This window comes from Puntigrus tetrazona, unplaced genomic scaffold, assembly GCF_018831695.1.
Source record: "Puntigrus tetrazona isolate hp1 unplaced genomic scaffold, ASM1883169v1 S000000769, whole genome shotgun sequence".
NCBI lineage: Eukaryota > Metazoa > Chordata > Actinopteri > Cypriniformes > Cyprinidae > Puntigrus > Puntigrus tetrazona.
Genome location: NW_025048378.1, coordinates 897,113 through 918,755, shown reverse-complemented (window position 1 = coordinate 918,755; position 21,643 = coordinate 897,113). Strand labels below are relative to the sequence as shown.

The following is a 21,643-nucleotide window of genomic DNA, read 5'->3' as shown; positions in this document are numbered from 1 at the left end:
ATCCGACACGAGAGACGATTTAGTAGCGACGTCTGATTCGTGAACGAATCGTTTGAGTCGAATCCTTTGAAGCAATGAACTAAACCTGTCCACTAATGAGTCATGAACCGAACTGTTCAAAGGAACCGATTGGCGGAAATGAATCATAATGAATCACATAAACACACCATACTAGTTACAATGAAAGAAAACACCACAGCGCCCTCTGTGAAAAGTTTTATTGTTATTTATTCCACAATCTACAAATATTTTTTTCTGTAAATGAAAATACCTCATTCACAGATGAACCACTGTTTAATCTACAGCTGAGAATCTCATATGTAGCAAAAAAACAATCATAAGATTCTAATGGTCTCCTCTAGTGAAAAGAATAAAGATGCAAATTTGTCTTCAAACTCATGGCGAAATTGCATTTTAGCTCTCAGTGAGAAATCAAATATATATTTAAATATTTCCAAACTAAATATGAATCTTTCTTCTTTGTTGTGTCTCTTTAAGCAATAGCATCTACTAGCATCATTGTTCCAGTTCTTGATGTACATGTATACATGTTGTTACTTTTACAAGCCCCCATTTGCAAGTAATGCAAACAAGTGAACAAATCAAAGACAACTAGTGATGTATTAAATATATGTATTTAGATAAAACAAACAGTATTTCAGTAAGATTCAATGTGAAAACATTCCTTAAAGAACAGCACTAGAAGTCCCTCGTGCGAAAAACGATGCTCCTTTATCGTGGACTTTAAAGTGAAATATTTTTTGTTGGTTGCAAATGGTCTCTCCCTTTGCCGCCACCAAACCTCCATCTAAAAAACAAAACAAAAAATTAATCTTAATTCAGAGCCATGTACTACAGAGTAAGTGTAAACAAAACACACCTGTCCGTGTATGTCCCTGCAGTAGCCTGTGGGTAAGCCCTCTACATGTAAAGTCAAGTTAGACTGATGAACTAGTCCCCTCTGAAGCATGTTTGATCCTTCTTCATCATCATCTGTGTCCTCCTCCTCACATCTCACCAGAATTACCATATTTCCCTGGATATCAACAGACATTTATGGTCAATATATCATGATGCAGTGTTCAGGCGCTGATGAAAAAACACTGACTCACCTGCAACTCAGAACACACAGTGGCTTGGCAGTAGAGGGTAAAGTCTAGCACTCCTCCAACACTAACACCTAAACTCAAGAGCACACTGAGATCATCTATGAGTAACACCGGAGGACCCCATGATTCACCGGCATCACCATCTCCATTCTGACACACAGAACGTTCCACAAATCTGAACAGACCTTCCAGTCCAGCACCCGGGGACCTAAACAAATCCAAAAAGGCAAAGAACAATTTTTCTTATACGTCGATCATAATATCATAAGGAGGAGGAATAATTCCTAAAATGTATTTAAACTGCATTTTCATAACATATTACACATGCCTGAGATAACTCAAAGGTTGTGTCTCTTGACTGGTGTCCTCCTGTAATAAAACTCCAACAGAATCCTTCAGTCCTTCAAGAAACACAAGCTGACCCTTCTCTCTTGCCTGGGCCAGACTCACTCCCTGCACAAAAATAGTGTGTTTAATGTCATCAATAAAATATCCCCAAAAATGTAAAAGTCTAAATAGAGCGGGCTGATTTGAGCTTACCAGCCTCTGACCGACAGCACTGTAGTGACTGAAGGACTGCACAAGACCCAGGAAGCACACCTTACAGCCAGCTGGAAATATACAAGTTTAAGAAAATGATCGGTGGCATAGTCCACTTTAGGCATTATACAAACAGTAAGTAAATTTGCAACTACAAGTGATATATATATATATATATATATATATATATATATATATATATATATATATATATATATATACAGTACAGACTCACGATAAACAATGTGTCACTTACCACGTAAATAGAAAGACAGATAGTGATGAATAAGGAATGATGCATCAGCTCGTCTGTCTGACACTAGGATAAAGTCACTCTACAAGTACAGAAAACAATGCTTAGACTCTATGACATCCAGTAATTTACATTAAATACATCAAGCTTGTAAATGGGTGTAATTACCGATAGAAAACTGTCTGGAGTGGAATTGAGAATACTGTTCAATTCTGGAAACATGTTTGAGATAAACTTTACAGCTGAGCAGTCTGTGCTGCTGTCACTTCTCTATTTCCCCAGATCTTCAGTATTTCTCAAGAATTTAAAGTGCATACGTTCCTGTGTGTATATAGCGCAGTTAGCATGCTAAATTAATATTAGCGGTGCCTCCGTATTCAAAGTATCGAAAATAAGAAGAAATCAGTAAAATAACAATAATGTAACCGCAACATCTGAAATTAGATCATTATCGTTTAAAATGTGCACAAATACACAAGAAATATTTTACGCTTGCCTGTTACGCTAGTCAACGTGGGTACGGAAGCCGTATAAAGACAATCTTTCTGAAAACGCATTTTAGCAGAGGAACTCGTGAGGCTATTTTTTTTTTCATTCAGTGAATGTACGTTTTAAAGTATGCATCCTTAAAAAGACTGATAGATATACCAAACCTTAAAAATATTTATTTTGACCAGAGATAAAAACGTAGCTGCAAGTGCACTAAAGACAAGCCCAGATAGTGTTTCATTACAAAAATATATATGTAAAAAATATACAACAAGAAAACTCAGGGACATACTGTTGACCTGTGTTATGTATAGTGTGTGCTTGGGTCTGCTTTTAGTTAGAACTCTAAGCATTTACTTTAAACACATTGAAATACAACAAGTAATTCTGCCTGTTAAACTTTACAGCAAAAGTGTAAACATAACTTGCTTTAGGCCTAAAACTACTTTCAACAGTTTATCATGGTTTTACCTATAAAGCACTGCTGATGACATCCTATACAAAAGAAATACTAAATACATAAAAAAGCGAGAAAAACATAAGGGGAAAATATTGTTTTGATCACACAAATCAATCATGAAATAAATAGTACAATGTCCTCCAAAAATTCTAATATTCATGGGTTTAAATGGAAGAAAATAGATTTCAAATACATTTTGCACAGCGCTGTTAGTGCAAGCCCTTCAGTTCATGGAATGTTAATCATCAGCTGTGTACCTGGAAAACATCATAGATAATGCAAAACCTTTTTTTCCCCCAATGCAAAGCCTTAGAACACCTGAGGTCTAATTCCATAAAATATCATTCACATTTTAAAACTTGATATACAAAGATTGAACACAACTGATGATGTAACTTCACTGAATGACTTTCTGTAAAAGCTGCTAACGTCTATAAACAAAGCAGCTGGGAAATTTTACAGGAAAAGTCAAAACAGGCAGATGGACCAGACCACGGGATGCAAGCGAAGACATGTTGCATACTTTTTAGAGCACAAAACATTGAAATGCAAATCGTGATTTAGTGTCTAAAAGAAGAAGAAGAAGAAAAAAGGTAAGATAAAAAAAGTGAAACAACCATTGTTCATCCTTGTACTCTGAACGGAGTAAATCATCTAAAAGTATTATGATACATGGAAAAGTCTGTTTACTAAGTAAATACAGAGCTACTTTGATTATCACAGCCCCAGATGCCGATTGCATCAAGACATGCCTCAACCCTGCAGGAGCAGGTCAATGTTACACAAAGCTGAATAATCTCTAGTATTGTTCTTTATATGATATACTGTTAACCTTCATTCTAAATTTTATGTCACTATTTTAAGACGTTTTTAAGAAGTTAAGCTCTATTGACAGCATATGCAGTTAAAATTTTGACTTGACCTTCAGTTGTTGTTATTTTTTTTTTAAAGAAACAAAAATTGTGGTTATATGGCACAATACTGAAACATGAAAACTAGTGAACCCAGAAATGTTTGCACAATATTTTCAGTTCACTGACCCTTCATTTCTTACCGATTCATGAATGCAGGTGATTCAACAAAAATATCAGCTTCATCAGAACACAGTCCCAGTTTTTGTTTTGTTTTTTAAAATCAAAAGTGCATTACTATAACCACAACTTGCGCTTAAAAAAAAAAAAACTAAAGGGACTAAAGTCAAAATGATGTACACTGAACCAAGCATGTTCCTTTAAGTACACTAGGGTGCATACTAACGCTATAGTATGCATTCAAGGTGCATTACATGGTTTGATTAAAAAAATTAAAAAAAAAATCCTTAACTTGCACTTCTGTATGTTTAAAAACACACACTGGTCTTCCAATTCTGTCAATCTGAGCAGTGGTTCGCTGTGGCCACCTAAATATAATGCTACATTGTTGTAGAGGTTTGTACAGAAACTGAATGCTATGAGTAAAAAAAAGGGTAAAAACAAAAGGTTATGATTTACAATAAATAAATACAATGTCCCACTCCAGGCACACAGCATTTGTAATTCCTGAGTGATTAAGTCTTTGGGTTTACTGCTACGGCGTGCCCTCGGAGGTGGCTGTGATATCTGCGGCTTCTATTAATGTTACTGTTTCTCCTGTCGTTGAGTCAAGGGGCTCCTCTTTAATGATGATGGCCCCTTCTGGCAACATGACAACTTCCTCTTCGCCAACCACCTCCTCCTCTTCCTCTTCCTGGAGCACCACTTCCTCTTGGGGCTCTGTGCTGGTGCCATTGGTCTGCCCATTGGCAATGGCCTCTAGTTTCAGCCTGTACTGCTCAGCTTCCTGTTCCTTTCGTAGTAACTGCTGTCTGTACTCCTGGGCTTTTCTGTTTGCTTCTTTTAGTTGCTGTTCCAGTAGTTCCCGACTGTCCTTCTCGGTGGGCTCCTATAAAAAACCCCAATCAGTTTACTTTCAAATTGATTGTACATTCCAAATAGAAAGCTTTAAATACGAGTCTCTTCTCGTCAGACCTTGTGTTTGACATCCGTGTGGTTGACAGATGATTCAAATTTCCGCTTTCACATGGAACTGGTTTGGTGTCCTCGGTTATGACTTCTTCTGCAATCTGACCAGCTGGAACTGCAACCACTGAATACATACAGGCATGTTAGAATACAAATACTGCATCAAAGTCTGAACTATAAACTAGCAATCTACTCACTTTGCTGCCCCTGCATTGTGACAAAGAATTTCTGTCCCAAGTTGCCAGTCTGCAGGTTTCCCTGTTGGTCGGTTACTATGGTGATGACTCTCTGGCCATCTTCCCCTACAAGATGCTGGATGGCAGAATCTACCGAATCAGCAGCAATCACACTCTCTCCAGCTCCTGGTGGGATATAGCAGCAGTTTATTTGCAAAAGAGAGAGATACACAAATATAATAGCCTGTTCTGGTTAATTAAATACAATGTCAAAACAACATTAAACAAACATGAACAAATCATACAAACCTGCTAAAAAGACACTGAAAAACAATCAACAGGCACACAATTCATGCTCATAATCACAATGAATGAAGATGAATAAATCAAGTGCCAAATTTACCAAATGTATCTTTTTATAAAGGCCATGAAAAATCAGTTTCTCACCTAATTCTTCACTTTAATTCTTAATTCTTTAGCAGTTAACATGACTCTGCTGACCCACTTAGCATTCGATCATTTTTTTTACTTTTAGTCTGAATTAAATCTCTTTTTTGGGCTCATTTTAACTGTAAAAGAAAACCTGCCTAATAATTCATCACACCTGGATATAAGGACTTTTTGACTACAAGCCTTCATGGTCAATTAAATATCACTACTAAATGATTAAATACAAAGTCAATTAAATATCACTAATAAATTAAATACAAACATACTTGGAAAAAAAGACCAGAATATCAACTTGCCTAATAATCAATTTACTTATTGACAAGCCTGGATACAAAATGTAATTTAATGTAATGAAACTCATACCTGTGTTAGCCTTAGCATTAGTGAGAACAATATCAGAGAGATTGACCACTCCAGAGGACGAGATGATGAACTGAGGGCTTGCTGTGGCAGGCGACGTGCTGCTCAGAATGGTCCTCTCTGGATTCATGTTCACTTGGTTCTGCATCCCCTCCTAGAATAACAGACCATCAAGTCAGAAGACCGCAGTCTTGATTCACCGTATCACTATACACAACAGTTGGTGAAATTTACATCGTCTTGATATCTGAAAATCGTCACGTTAAAATGCTGTTTCATTTTCACCTGTAACAATAGCATCAGCTCAGTGTTTCCTCGGTCCACTGCAATGTTAAAAGGCGTCTTGTCAAACTTGCTGAGGGCGTGAGTATCAGCGCCGTATTTAATCAACAGCTCCACGACTCCCCTGTGCCCATGCTCTGTAGCCCAGTGAAGGGCGGTCATTTTCAGCATGTCTTTGGCATTGATATCTGCTCCGCTCTGTACATAACGTCATCATATAATTTAACAGATGAAATTACATTATACATTATTAAATTGCATTATATAATTCAACAGATGTTATATCTCAATAAAAAGTCAGAATGAAAAGACCGTAAATAATAATAATAATAATAATACTTTTCTGCTTTTATCGGTTATTACCTTAACCAGCAATTCAACAATGCTTGAGTGGCCCTCTGCCGCAGCCATGTGAAGGGGGGTTCGATCGACTTTGGTCCGGGCATCTCTACTTACTCCGGCACGGAGAAGCACCTCAGCAGTGGAGTAGTGCCCGTATTGCGCCGCTAAATGAAGTGGTGATGTTCCCAGCTAAAACATGTTACGATCATCATGTTATAGTAAGATGCAGATTATTAATCGGCGACAATAAGCAGCAAACAACTCACCCAGTCTGTAGTAAAAGGAGCTCCATTGGCCATAAGTGACCGCACTTCATCATCTTGTCCTTTGCGTGCCGCCTCCAACAAGCGTTTTCCCAAATCCACAAGCGACATCTAATCATCCAAATGAGGTTTAAAGCAGCAGAATGAAGTTGATATTGAAATGAACTGGTTTATTTCTTGACAACCACCTGTTTACATACATGGGATGTTTAACCAGGTGCAGTGTTTCAAAGAAAATGCCCAAAAGATGGTTTCCATGCATACAAACTATATAATGTATGACACTGTGGTTATATTAGTCATAAGACATTATCCCAGAAGGAACAAGTGTTTTTAAGTTTCAAGTGACGGATCTGTACATTAATCTTCGATATAATTCATTATCAATAACAGAACGGGAAACAGTTGTCATTTTATAATAAGACAAGTTCTGAGGGGAAAAGTTTTATCCATGCTTCTTTTTTTTTTTTTTTTTTTTTTTTACAATATTACTCTGTGGCTGGACTGTCATTTTTCATAATCTTTTATTCTGGTTTGCTCTAAATGATATAGTGTTACAGTTTAAAAAACGGGTTGAGAAACATAATTAAAATCGTAACCTTATTGGTTATTGTTAACGAGATTTTCGTAATATGTGTATATGGTATATTTTTCAAACTATTGTTATAAGCAGGCTAATAATCCAAGACATAACTAAAAGTGCAAATATATCAATAAAAGAAGTTTGAGCAAGTTGCGCTGAAGTTGTTTAAGTCTTAAAACAAGAGCTCGTATTGTCATGTAATCGTCTATAGTTACTACATCGCCAATGCCATATAAAACACGTAATTAAAATCTTTCTCTTTTATAACAGTACATCAAACTCTTGCAGTCAGTTGCTAGTAAACAGAATAAAGCAAAACTTCTTGTGCTCACCTCGTCAAAAATGTTTCCCGAAGACTTTTACTGTGTTATAACAAGTAAGGTACGGTAAAAATCCAGACGTATGATTCGGTTATTTAATGCGATTTAGTGTTCTATCATACTTTTCGATACTTTTTGAAAACAAAAATAACATAGATGGGCTATTTGTCGTCAAAGATGGCGCACGAACGGTACCGGAAGTAGAAATATTTGATTGGTTCTTCTTTGGTAGTGTTCAAACGCTGAGGCGTTTGTGGCGCCCCCTCGTGTATATCAAGTGCATTCAAAATGTATTGGCTAGATCATCCATTATCTACTTTGAAAATTAAGAGTTTTATGCTAACACATTTCTTCCAACTTGTTATTTTACTACTTTATTAGGATTGGACTGATGAGATCCCTCAAAATTCAAGATATATTTTTCTTTCGCATCGTAATATTTACATCCCTGGGGGGAAAAAATGCTTAAATATATATTTTAATGAATACAACATACTATTAATAAAAACAATATATATTTTATGCATTTTTCATTACTACAAACACTATAATGGCAAAACAGAAGAAAAAACAATCGCAACATCGACACACCGCATTATGTTTAATACACGATTTAGAGCAGAAGAGCGCTCTGGAAAGCACCGGAAAGATCACAGCAATTTTATCCCAACTGTGGAGATTTTAATGAACTAAAACACAAAGTTAAAGGAAATCAATTTAATCAGATAAACAACAAATCTGTAGTTTAAAGAAAGGGACTTTTTATTGCGGGTACATGAAATATATGGTCTATATCTGCAGCCGGTTGGTGGCGCTGCTGGCCTCTGGATTGAAGTATTTCCTCATATTAATGGGGGAAACTTCAACCACACCTCAGCGATCTGGGAAACACAGAGTCATTTCCACCCTCAGCTTTCCACACAAGAGTTGCTTCACTCCAGCCGCTCACTGGGGCTCTCGGTTTCACCAAAGGTAACTTTTTTTCTTCCTTAATTTTAATTAACGATAGAAAATAGCTAACTTTTGAGAGGCTCGATTGAACTTTGCTAATTAATTTGAGCCGCTAACATGGCCCGAGTTCGGTCGAGCCGGGTTGTTGTGCCAAACTTTCAGTTCGAGTTGAGTTTGAATAGGACCAGCGCCTGAGTGCTCGAGTAATAACGACGAGAAAGATAAGCGATGGACGCCGATAAACTGGTTAAACGCGGTCGGATGATTCCTCTGACAACTTAATCATCGAATTAAAACTAGTTGAGGAGGAAAACTTTTTTTTTTTTTTTTTGCTTTTTTTTTTTTGCTTTTTTACTTTTACACACTGTTTTATTGTCTTCCTGTAAACCTCCTCTCGGGGTGTTTGTTTGTTTTTCCTGTGGTCTGTAACGTGTGTGATCCGTGTTTACTTGTTTACCGAATCCATTCTAGGTGTGTTTTAGTAGTTGTCAGTGTAACGGGTTTGTTATTACACTGATTTTCCTCTAGTCGTGTCGGTTTAGCACAATAAGGTGAAGCGAAAAAAACGGCTGAACTGCCTTCCTAGACAGCATAGAGAGCCGTACTGTCTAGTTAGGGTTCATCTCAGAGTCGAACAGTGCTACAAAGACTAGTTTGTGTTAACCTTTATCTATCTAAACATTTATTAAAACTACTATGGTAGCAGGTTTTTCGATATACCGCCGTATAGCTATTTTGTAGATTTTAATTGGTGTACCGTAATAATACCAACATGAATATTTGAATCATTCGGCACAGTTCTGTATTAAAATATCATATCTTTATATCAGGCATTAAGGTACAGCTGTACTCATTACAAGCTGTTTTTTGAAGGTACTTAGAGTACCGTCATTTAAATGAATGACAGATGTTCAGTTTTATATTAAAAACCTCAGTGCCAAAGAAAGAAATTATAAAATGGTAGACTGTTTCTTTTAAAGTACATCATTATAGTAATCCGTGCCATTTTCTGGTTGGTGTGTAGTATGTTAAATCTATATATATATATATATATATATATATATATATATATATATATAAGTGTGCTTGTATGATGGATTCAGCTTCATTTAATATAAAAATTTATATATTTTTTTTCTTTCTTTCATTGAACAGATTCGTCTGTAACCGCTCTGCCTCGCATAAACCCCACAGTCCAACAGGATCAACTGGAAATCGGGGACCTAGAATAACTGAGGGAATAAGGGGTCTTGTGTGTGTGTGTGTGTCTAAATATATATATACTTAAAGCAGAGACCTCAGCATTCTCTCAGTGATCAGGACAGAGGTTTTGGACGAGCCACGGCTTATATCACTGAGTGTTGAGGATTAGATTCTCTCTCTATCTTGTCTCTAAACGGCCTGCAGGGTGGCGAGAGAGAGGGGGGAACCCAACCGGTGCATGCCGGAGATGAGTGCGTTCTGGCATAAGATCGGCTGCTGCGTGGTAGCCAAACCTCCTCCGGTAAGTGTCTCACTTGGAGAGATTTATAGTTGTATTTCCCAGGCTTCCATCATAAGCCGTTTTAATACAGTTAAAAAAAAAAAAAAAAAGTTTTCCGAATCCACTTGAATCACAGGTACTGTGATATCAGGCCGCTTTTGAGAACAACATCTGGACTAATTTCATCAATTAGGCATTCCCCGTGGCTCATGCGAGTTTTGTGTTCCTAATCACGTGAAGAATGACTCACGCTGGTCTCGGGCAGAAAAGAAACCTTTCAGCTGATGTGAATGTGACCCAGATAGTCTTAGGAGTTTGTCAGGAGTGCAAATGTGTTTTTGAGAGTTAAGCCAGACGTGAAACGCAGATGGACAAAGAATGCTCTGTCATTGAACGGGCGAACGTGTAGAGGTAGGGATCCAAGCCACTTTGCATGTGAGGGAACTGATAAGTGTGCCTACACATGCATGTATGATTCTCATCAAGCATGTACACTACAGATCGTACGTTTGGGGTCAGTAAGTTTTGATTAAAAACTTTAGTTTGACAGGGATGCGTTAAAATGATCAAACAGCATTAAGGTCACTTTATGATGTTGCAAAAGAGTTTTATTTTTAAATAAATGCAGTTAACTTTCAGTTCATTAAACAAGGCTTTGCACAGTTTTTAACGTTTATTAATAGTAAGAAGTGTTGTAACACTAAAGACTGAAGTCGAATCTAAATATTGAAATGCAAAACATTTAGGATTGTAATATATATTATTTTGTATTATTAATATATTGTATTACACCATCTTTTAGACTCCAAAACAAAGAAAAATGCTTTGTAAAAGTACTGCATGTGACTCTCATATCTTCCAATATTGCATTTATACAATCTTCATCCTCATCATATATACTTTATTTGTCCCTTTAAGGGAAATTTGTTTTGGTCAATTCACGTAAAAATATCTCATGTTGTATCTTGTATATTTGCATTATAGGAATACTATACTATAGGTTTTCTAAAGCCGTATGATTGCTTGCTATAAGTTGTTATTGTCTAAAAATGTTGTTTGGTAGCTTTAAAATCTCATTTATGGTTGTGCATGTTCAAGTGCAGCGCCATGTTTGATCTACTTCTTGCACATTTTGATCACGAGTCATAATGTGGCAAGTTTGAAAAGCAGTTTTATTGAATAACAACTCTTAATATCGGTCCATAACACAAACCAATTGCATGGCGTTTAAAAACCTTGAAAATAGAGCGTGAGTCACACGGATCTTTTTATGGAGCTTTTACGATCCTTTTTGTATCTACTTTGGTCTACTTTCATTTTCTTGGAAAAGCCAGAGTTCGACCCATTCAGACATTCTGCTAAACATCTCCTTTTGTACTGCACAAGCAAAAGCGAGTCAGAGTTTGCTAAACGATAGCAAAAATATATTTTGGGGTGGACTTTTTCCTTTTAATATCCCTGTAAGCAAAAACAAATCCCGTTTATGTTTCTAGAATAGCTTTGCATATTTAATTCAGTCTTTGTTACTCGGTTTGTTTTCATCTGGATTGAGGTTCTGAGCCAGTGACGAGTGACCCAGGTTTACCATGGTCTCCTGTAACAATGACAGGGGGTTCTGAAGGGAAGCTGGCTCCTCTGAGCTGGGAGTGCTCATTCTTTTCCTCCCTCCTTCCTCTTTTTATTTTTAGGATCTTGTTTGTTCTATTGTTGGGAGGGGGGTGAGGTCAGACAGCAGTGGGCATCTGTAACAGACCGATGCTTCTTCCGAGCGCAAGAGCAATTTTCTTCAGCTGATTTAGATAAAATGATTATGTTTAAAGAGTCTGCTTGCATTAGAGAAGGCGATAAGGACTAAAGCTGGTTTGTTACGATATGGGCCATTGACCATACAAAGATTATGAAAGTAAACACCTTCAAGGATGTCTGGAGTTACATAAGACATGCATGTTAACTTTTAACCGTTTAAACTAAATTATACAAAGAGCTTTGTTTCTTAATTATTGGCGATATATTGAATTAAAGATTAATTTTTATATATAGTGTAGTATAATACAGTCTTTTATTAAGTAATAATTAAAATGTTAAAAGTTATTATTTTTAACAAAATACGTAATTTAAAAATTGTACCTTGCTTTCATTCGAATTTTTATTTTTTTTTACATCTCATACAGTTTTTGATTAGATTATTATATTTTATTTATTTTTGGTAATAATTTATCCTTTAACAACCAACCTCACGATCTGAACACTGACCTCGAACAAACTCTGGTATGTTTCAAAAACTAGCGTGAGATTTTAGGTAAGTCTAGAAGACAATATAAATCTAGTGCTGTATGTTGTGTGAAATGCACCGTGTTCACTCCGGACAAACAAGTAACGGCTTGTATGCCAACAGCCCTGCTATGGCACATGATCTCATCAAATAATTATTCTCGTTGTTGATACAAGTTTTTTTTTTTTTTTTTTTTTTAGACCAACTCTGCTGCTTAGTTATGGGAAACAGAGAAAAGAAACTAAACTGTAGAACAGTTGGGGATTTTTAGAAGCTCATCTTCAGGATGCATCCAGGAATAGATTCCATAGGAAGCTTTAGTGTAATATCACCCAGGCACCGGGTGACCAATGAAGTCATTGTATGTCACGGTGCAGACTCACTTAAACATGCATGACGTAATCCATTCTGCCAATCCAGTGCCTTGTATCTTTATGCTGGACCTTTGTTAATTTAAGCCTCTGCGTTCACAGAAAAAGAAACGGAGGAGAATTGACCGCAGCATGATTGGAGAACCCACAAACTTCGTTCATCTGACACACATAGGCTCTGGCGAAATGGCAGATGGCATGCAGCCGGTAAGATGTGTTTTATTATGTTGGTGCAGCGGGACACTCTCATTTGAATGTTTATGGCATGGCTGTAATTAATTTACAATGACGGAACAAATGCTTCTGCATGCATTCTTTACTAAACCTCTGGGAAAAGCCGGTTTGTCGCAGGCACACATTTTAAATGTGAAAAGGGTTACTGGGATTTTGTAGTATCTCTTTTGTAGTATCTGGCACCCATTACCAGACTTTTGGAAATCCCTGTTGTTTTTCTTTTGCCCTCTTTCCCTTTCTGTTTTGCCCTCACATCTGCTGCATCTCACAGCTGTCTGAACAAGTCATGCTGAAAGGGTTAGTTCACCCCAAAAATTAAAATGTTGTCATTATTTACTCGCCTATGTCAGTTTTAAGTCATTATAAAGTTTTCTAACCATGCAGGTAAAGGATAGTTAAATAAAGACAAATTCTTTTAGTTTTATTTACGCACCAAAAATTGTTTCTTAGCGCCATAACCGATGTCACATTATTTTAATGATGTCTTTAACTGCCTTTCGGGGCTTGAACATTGGAGTAACTTTGCTTTCAATGCAGGGTCAGAAAAGCTATCAAAAAATAAAATCAGAAATATCCTAATTTGTGTTCTGAAGATAAACAAATAGTTTGAGATTTGATAAATTATTCATTTTTTTGTTGTTGTGTTTGTTTTTTAAGCTTGTAGAACATAAGCTAAAATGTAAATGTGATAATTATATTATTATTATTATTATTATTATTATATAAAGGCATCCTGAAGTGCAGATAAATTGAATCCACACGACAAATGAGAGTTTAAATGCGGTCGACGTGTAAGATGTGATCCTGAAGCGGGACTCGTGTGCTGTCTTAGCTCGTGTTCATTGGGCTGTTGTGTTGTCAAATAAGAAGGTGAGGCGTTACCTAATCCTGCAGCTCACGGAGGGACTGAATACCTGGGCAGAATCAAGCAGACTGCAACTTGCTCAGAGGAATGTTGGCTGGCGGCCCATCAGGGGCAGAAGAGAGCTCTTTAAATGAGGAAATGTTCGTCAAGGTCTGTGGCGGTCACTGATTGATTTTTAAGTTGCAGTCTATAGCTTCATATGTGGTTTGCGTAACGTAACGCTCTTAGTGGAGTCAACACCTCTTAGGAAATTAGCTTTTTGGTGAATGGTGCCTTTATCAGAGCGAAAGCTGGGCCTGTGAACAATGCAGCGCTGATAACTGAAACTTCCAGCGATAAGTGTTATTGGTTATCGATAGCAGCCTTTCATAATCCATGTGATGAACGCAGGTGACCGACCCGCTGGCTTTTCCCTTGTGCTTCTGTTCTTTGTGTGGTGCTGGGAAATGGTGTATAGAATGACCCAGTGAAATCAACTTCCTCCTCGTTCTGCTGTGAGATGCAGTGTTCCTGAGACACATGATGTAACAATGGGTGTGACGCTGTGAAGAGCTCTGTATGTGTGTGTGTGAAACAGGCTTGTTGTTGCATGAAGGATGTAGGGTTTTTTTTTTTTTTTTTTTTTTTTTTTTTTTTTCAGCCACACCTCTTGAAGTGTGAATTTACTGTACAGTTTATACATCATGCAGCAATCCAGTCTTTCTATTTAATGAACACCATTTCATAGAAAAACATAATTTGCAGAGATGACACACTTTACTTACTTTATTATTTGTATTTTTTTATTCTTTATTATTATTATTATTATTATTATTATTATTATTATTATTATTATTATTATTATGTATTGTGTAAAAATGTGTAGTAGTTGTAATTTGTGTACTGTACTAAAATATTTAATTAGCAAATTAATATGGATAAATACGTTTGTTGCTGTATTAATCCTTCATTTTCATAACGTATTGAGTAAAAATATGTATAATGATAATTAGCAGTAGTAATGTCTTTGTATATACTCGTACAAAAATATTTAATTAGCACATTAATACAAGTACAACCTTTTTATTGTTGTTATTATTTAAAAGTAATGAGTAAATATAGTTCTAGTAATGTTGATATTTAATAATGTACTGTTATTTTTACGCTTGTGTGTAAAATATTACTCTTAGAATTTAATGCTTCTTTATTAGCAGTAATATCCAATAAATGCTGTTTCGTTTGACTTTATTTTTTGGACATTTTAGTCTGAAATAGTTTTTTGTTTTTTTTCCCCTACAATATCAGATTATTTTCACCTCGCTCATCACCTCACTTTGAAATTTTACTTTATGACCAAAATGAACTACTGAACTACCAAAAGTATAATCAAGTTTGTTAAAGTGGACTTACTGTTAACAATTCCAAGACGATTTCCATGCCATTAACCTGATTGTCACTTCCTTTTGCAGTCTGGCCCAATGCAGGAACAAATGAGATCCAAAGTGCCTCACGCTAATGGACGAAACAGCTTGTTATAGCCTCTTCACCAGTGAGTATGAACACGCACGCTTTCCTCTTCCTCGCGTTCGCTAACATTCACTCGCATTGAACCAAAGACCTTCATTTGTTCCCCAGGTTTTACCCCCCCATAAAGCTCCATAAAGTGTCCACAGCAGAACGTGTCCGCTAGCAGCACCGCACCAATGTAGGAGGATGTAAAGACCGCATCTCTATCGCAAAACACGACAACCTCCTTGCTGCAGCTACCGACTTGGACGCCACCTCTGCAGGTTTTTTTTAATCTTTTGGATCTTCTGGAATGTCTCAGTGGAGACGATTGTGCCCTTCTTTTACTCTAAGACTGTTATTACATTTGGACCGGAGTGTATGCGAACGCCTGACAAAGAGTGTGAATGTGCGACGTGTGCGTTTGACACACTGGCTGCGCTTGCTGTGGAAGAGGAAAGGCTCTTATCACTTTAACACAGGGGACTATTTGACTGCCTTCCCAAAGTTATAACTGGCGTGTTTGTCATAGTCTGTCGTTGATAAGGATGTGCGCGAGTGTGTGTGTTTGCTTTTGTTTTGTAATGAAAATATATGTGCACCTATACCATTATAGTGTCTCCAACTGCTTGTCTTTAACAGTTGCACAAATGAGTGTATTATACAAAGCCCTCTGGTATGTGTATAGTAGATGAATATAGTATGAAAAATGGCTTCTTCTTCTTTTTTTTTTTTCTCTACATTAACACATAATGCATAATGGCCTTTGAAACTGGTTTTAAGGAATAAAAATACTCATCCACCAAGTCATTTCAAACCCATACGCTCTTAAAAGGTGCTTCAAGATGCTGTAGAAGAACGTTTATGTCCAAGTGGTTCCATAAAGAAACATCCGAAGAGCATTTGTTATTTGTGACCAAAGAACTTCTTCTGATTATAAAAAGGTAAGAATGAGATGATTCTTTGTGGAACCAAAAAGGGTGCTTTTATGGCATTGCTGTGAAGAACCTTTTTAAGCACCTTTTATTGCCTTTTTGGTATTTATTCGCATACAACATAGTGATATACTGTATAAGCTATAAAACATAAAAAGGACACCATCATGGTGTGTAATGTTTTCAGGATTTGCTTCATGTGAGGAACAGAATAAATGAATGTCACTAATCACTGATAATTGTCCCCTCGAGTGAACTTTTAACTTGAGAGAAGCAATAATATGGCTTCAGACCATTTGGATTTTTGAGGACCTTTTTTTTTTTTTTTTTTTTTTTTTTTTTTTTTTTTTAATAATTATTTTAGGGTCAACAGGTAGGCACTCATAAATCAACATGAATTTTTGTTTTTTTAATGACGAGGGTGAGTAAATATTTTTTTTTTTTTTAGGTAAATTATTCCTTTTAATCGTTAAGTATTAGAAAAGGCCATTATCTGTTAATCTGAGTGGAGACTTTGACCGGCAGCGAGCCACTGCCCTTTGTCATTTAAACATCACACTTAGTGTCACTTTCACACATCAAGCTCCACCCCACACCGCCTCAAACACACGCTCTCTGTTTCCAATCCTCACATGGCACCATGATTAAATCACTGATTCTCACACATACACACACTTTGTATACTTTTACTTTGCTCTGTACTTTTTTTTTTTTTTTTTTTTTTTAAATGCAGCTCGATGTGGCACAGAATTGGGCTGAAATGTTAAACAATGTTTTTTGCTTGTAATTGTGATGTTTTATTTCAAATGCATTGCTTTGCGAGATCCCAGACTGTAATTTACTTTGTGTTTGCTGTAATTTGTTAGGACATGTCATAGGAAAATATGTTGAGATTGTGCATGTTGCTTTAGAAATCCAATGTTTTAGAGTATTTTTAGTGGACTTGCATTTCATTCTTAGCTGACGGTATAGAGAAGCGTGCATCTCCTCCAAAGACCTCGACAGCTCCCTTAATTTAATTCTACATGTGGCTTGCAGATTTTCTCACTTTCTGGTTTTATGTGACTGTTTGGCCATTTTTTTTAAAGGTTTTTTTTTGCAAAAGCACTTTTTTTGTCTTTACTACTTTTCCTTTTATTCTATACTTTTTTTTTTTTTTTTCTTTTTAAAGCATCTGTTAGTCCAAATTATTGTTTTGGTTTAAATGGGAGCAGTAATAGTGTTCTGTTCATATGGCATGGTGTTATGTTGATGAATCCTCTTGTTGTGTTTGGTTTGTAACAATACAGTTGTACAAAGAGCAATCTGTTGTTTGTTTTTAATTGGGACTCAGAAAGTAATATTATCTTTAATGGTAATATTAAAAAGTAAGCTCTTGAGAATAAAATAGTAAATGTAAATTTAAAAAAAAAAAAAAAAAAATATATATATATATATATATATATATATATATATATATATATATATATATATATATATATATATATATATATATATATATATATATATATATATATATATATATATATATATATATAACTCTAGAAATTATTATTTATTTATTTTTTTCTTAATTTTGAGACCAAAAAAACAATCTGTCAGGAATTGCAAGATTTCACCTCAGAATTCTGAATTTGAATTTAGTTTACATGCCAAATTTGTGTTTGTTTTTTCTGCCACATAAACTTTCTCTCACGATTCTGAATTGTGGGAGAAAATCACAATTCTTTATATTTTTTAATTCAGTTATGGCAACAAGCTTCCATGGCTGTAAAAGGGTGCACAGGTGTTTTTAGACGTTTAAGTAACACAATAAGTATGGATTTAAACAGGATTTTCTTATTACTCTAAATAAATCCAGGGCTTTTAGTGAGGGCTGTTCCTTGACTTGGTGTTTTGTTTTGTTTTTTTGCCATGCACGTTTATTCAAACATAAGCTTTAAATTTATGGGCGAAGAAATCAAAGCTGATCCCTAAAGCATGTTTTAACATCTACTGTAACGGTCATTAGTATTAGGAACACTACGTGAAAGTTGTGCAAGACACCTACAAAAACAAACAATGGATCTTTGGCACAAGGATTATTTGGGTCTCAGACCGGTACAAGAGCACATTGCGTTTTAATTTCCTTTTTCTCACAATGGCTTGAATAACAGCAAAACAGAAAGTCAGGGACTGTACATGTTTTTAAAATATTTCAATTGCTTACATTTACTAAACGTGCCACAGCGTTCAAAAGCATTGATGCCATTTTCGATAAGACCCTAGAATAATGTTTTTTTTTTTACATTGAGATCTAATGCATAGATTTATTTCCGTGGCAATTTAATAGATGCATCTGGAAATCAGTCCCGTTAAAAGTACTTTTAAGTTGAATTACCATTCTGTGGTTCACCCAAGTGAATTATTCGCAAACTATATTTCATACTAAACATTGTTGACTTGCAAAACCCAACATCTGGCGCATACAGAATTACGACAGGAATCTGTAATTTAACCTTCCAGTAGTTCTCGCTCTGTTCCTGTTTGCGACTTCAATGCATAAAGAAAAACGTTTCACCTCTCAGCTACCTCACTTCCTCCCTCTGGCAGAGCTGGTTTCCTGAAAGGCGCAGGAATGTTTCCATGGCGACTCTCAAAAAAAAATAAAATAAAAACTTCCACTGTTTCATCAGTACAATTAACAGTAAAATCCCAACATAAACTCAAAGCAGGTGTTTAATATAACCCTTTATTTCCTTAAATATCATGGAAAAAGATATACATGTATTATGTGCGTTTTAAAGCTCCGGTTGTTCAAGTGTGGCCTTGTATAAATATTTGCACATAGGAGTCTATTAAATGAAAGCACATTCAATGGGCCACTATACAGGCAGCAGCAGCAGCTAAATATTAGAGAACATTTCCCAAGAAGAAAACCAGGCATGATTATAAGTGACAAGTATGTACAGTATAAACTGACCAATGCGGCTTCTACAGCAACATTACACACACCATTTGTTTTTAATAGCTCTGATTTGATTGTGCTTACATACATTAAACATACATTAAATGCTCAAGTATTAATGCATTTTACAGAATATATAAAAACTTATATATTTCAATAAAATAGAGAGTCGATACCACTTTACAAGACTTATTTCGAAAAAGCCAGATAGTAGTTTGAAGCACTTAAACACAGGTTCATACAGGTTTCAGGTAGCATGCATACAACAAGATTTTGTAACTATTTAGTGCAAATATCAAAACTAATTTGGGTATGATTACCACAAGTCCAAAAGGAAACGTTAGCGGGATTTCTCAGGCCTAAACACAGTAGGTAAAGGGTGCATTATGTGAGTTTCTACAGTCTGGGAAACATGTTTGTCTGTTTTTGTGTAACAGTTTAAACGCGATGACGTCAAAGAGGCTTTCATGTTGCTCACAGACCTCTCCTGACCCACCTTGCAGCGTGACACAGCTGCCTCTCTCTGAAGGACAACACTGTCTTTTTGTATTTCATCAAAGAGTCGTGTGGTAGGAAGCTGTTTTTCTGTCATTAAGGCATTTGCCCTCAAGCTTGACCTGTAACCCTAGTCAGCTCCAATTCCCACATGCATGTCACCCCGGTGTGAAGTCTATACAGTATGTACACCTCTGCTCTCTTCCCGTCAGACACCTTCACCTGTTCATCTGCTCATCATACCTGCAGAGCACAACAAATCATCTCCATCACTTTCTCCAGTGGCACTTTTTATTCAGTGAAAACAAGTAGGAAAAGGAAAGATACTTTTTGATACAAATTATTTTATAAATCAAAATAATTTATAAATAACAGGTAATCAAACAAAGTAGATTCAAACATATCACTTGCACAGGTACTTATTTTTAACTTATTTGAAACCCGTGAAGAATTACATTTATTGATTGATATTGATTTATAAAGTACACATTTAATGATGAATTTGGTGTAATGTAAAAATTATTTACAGAGAAAAAGACTATGTATGATAGGGAAACATGGAGAATATGGTCAAGAAATTATATCATTTTCACTGTTATAATGTTTGGTTTATTTGGTTGATTAAAATAATAATACTATTACATTTAAGAAATTTTGTAATTAAAATTATAAAATATATATATATATATATATATATATATATAAATTCAATAAATTATCAAAAATATTGTAAAAATATTATAAACAAATGTAATACGTTCAACACAAAAAATACCAGTCAATGTCATATGTTTAAGATTAAGGTAATCATTTGCATCAAAAATATTATTAATTATGTTTCTTAAAAGAATTATGTAGAGGAATTGGCCATATATAATGCGGAAAATAGAAATAATTCAAAATAAAAGTTTGTGTTTATGTAATGTCTGCATACTGTGTGTATATATATATATATATATATATATATATATATATATATATATATAAATTAAATATACACAGTGCACACACATATATTATGTAAATTTCATCAGCACTATATATATAATTGAGGTTTTTAAATAATGATACTTGCGCACTCACTGTCTGATGCAGTCTGGGATTTGCAGCTGGGCCACAGGAACAAACTCTGCCAGTTCTTGCAAGCTGTGGATGAAGCGCATCTTCCTGCTGAATTTCTCACTTCAAGACAGAAAGAAACAGGTCAGACTGAGGACTTAATAACGTTTATGGCCTTTTTCATCTCTGTTTGCTAAACTAATGATCGTCCGTGCTCACCTGATAAAGGGTTTGATGACGGTGATTAGCGCTCTCACGTACCAGGCCGGGTGAACCACGAAAAGGCCTTTCAAGTCTTTCCTTAACCTTCACAAAAGAAAATATATTCAATAACTCAATCAGAAAGCCAAAGGCAAATGCATTAGAACTTCAAACTATTTTTTTGGTGCAGGAACTGGTTGGTTCTCCCACTGGAGGAGAGCGATGCCAGCAGAACATGACGACACAAGGGAGCAATCACTGACTGGCACTAGCACCACCCGACCCGTGAGAAACCATCAGAGGCAGGGCGTTGAATCACGGGACACAGACATTTCACTGCCCAAAAATCATCCTCAAATTTAACCATTTATATTTTGTTCCTTTCATGTGTCATTTAAGTGTTAGGCTCAAATACAATACCCTGAATAGTACAAAAATACTTTTTACTGATCTATGGTGGGGTCGAAAAGTCTGAGACTAAGCTTTTTAAATTAAATTAAATTAAATTCTACAATTTAGATTACAAATAAATACAAATTCTACATTTAACATTTTTTATTAAATTATTAAGTAAATTCTTATTATTATTTTACTATTTATTTATAATTAAATTGTGGAATATAATGTAATTTAATTTAAAAAGCTTCGCTCTCCGATTTTTCGACCCCACCGTAGATCAGAAAAAAAAAAAAAAAAATTATACAATACTATTTTATAT

The 21,643-nt window shown here is 35.6% G+C and overlaps 3 protein-coding genes and 1 long non-coding RNA gene across 4 annotated transcripts; 1 reads left to right on the top strand and 3 right to left on the bottom strand.

Moving 5' to 3' along the window:
- Window positions 1-201: 201 nt before the first annotated feature.
- On the bottom strand, window positions 202-2,436 carry LOC122335408 (elongator complex protein 6-like). Its single transcript, XM_043233256.1, is given in 8 exon segments — window positions 202-788; window positions 791-808; window positions 881-1,036; window positions 1,113-1,317; window positions 1,438-1,562; window positions 1,650-1,720; window positions 1,906-1,984; window positions 2,071-2,436. Coding segments are annotated over 8 exon segments (810 nt in total). The 5' UTR covers window positions 2,125-2,436; the 3' UTR covers window positions 202-686.
- Window positions 2,437-4,209: 1,773 nt separating this feature from the next.
- LOC122335405 (GA-binding protein subunit beta-2-like) lies at window positions 4,210-7,837 on the bottom strand. The gene is given in 9 exon segments (XM_043233253.1): window positions 4,210-4,771; window positions 4,858-4,908; window positions 4,911-4,975; window positions 5,049-5,213; window positions 5,841-5,991; window positions 6,123-6,317; window positions 6,483-6,650; window positions 6,728-6,835; window positions 7,640-7,837. Coding segments are annotated over 8 exon segments (1,257 nt in total). The 5' UTR covers window positions 7,640-7,837; the 3' UTR covers window positions 4,210-4,417.
- Window positions 7,838-8,464: 627 nt separating this feature from the next.
- LOC122335355 (CDC42 small effector protein 1) lies at window positions 8,465-15,401 on the top strand. The gene is made up of 4 exons (XM_043233182.1): window positions 8,465-8,599; window positions 9,734-10,082; window positions 12,807-12,911; window positions 15,252-15,401. The coding sequence occupies exons 2-4, from the start codon at window positions 10,020-10,022 to the stop codon at window positions 15,318-15,320; spliced, it is 237 nt and encodes a 78-aa protein (XP_043089117.1). The 5' UTR covers window positions 8,465-8,599; window positions 9,734-10,019; the 3' UTR covers window positions 15,321-15,401.
- A 3,892-nt stretch (window positions 15,402-19,293) lies between these two features.
- On the bottom strand, window positions 19,294-21,156 carry LOC122335364. Its single transcript, XR_006248959.1, has 3 exons — window positions 20,944-21,156; window positions 20,749-20,847; window positions 19,294-19,908 (listed from the first exon to the last, which is right to left on the bottom strand). It is a non-coding gene; the product is annotated as an uncharacterized LOC122335364 (long non-coding RNA).
- Between the last annotated feature and the right edge of the window lie 487 nt (window positions 21,157-21,643).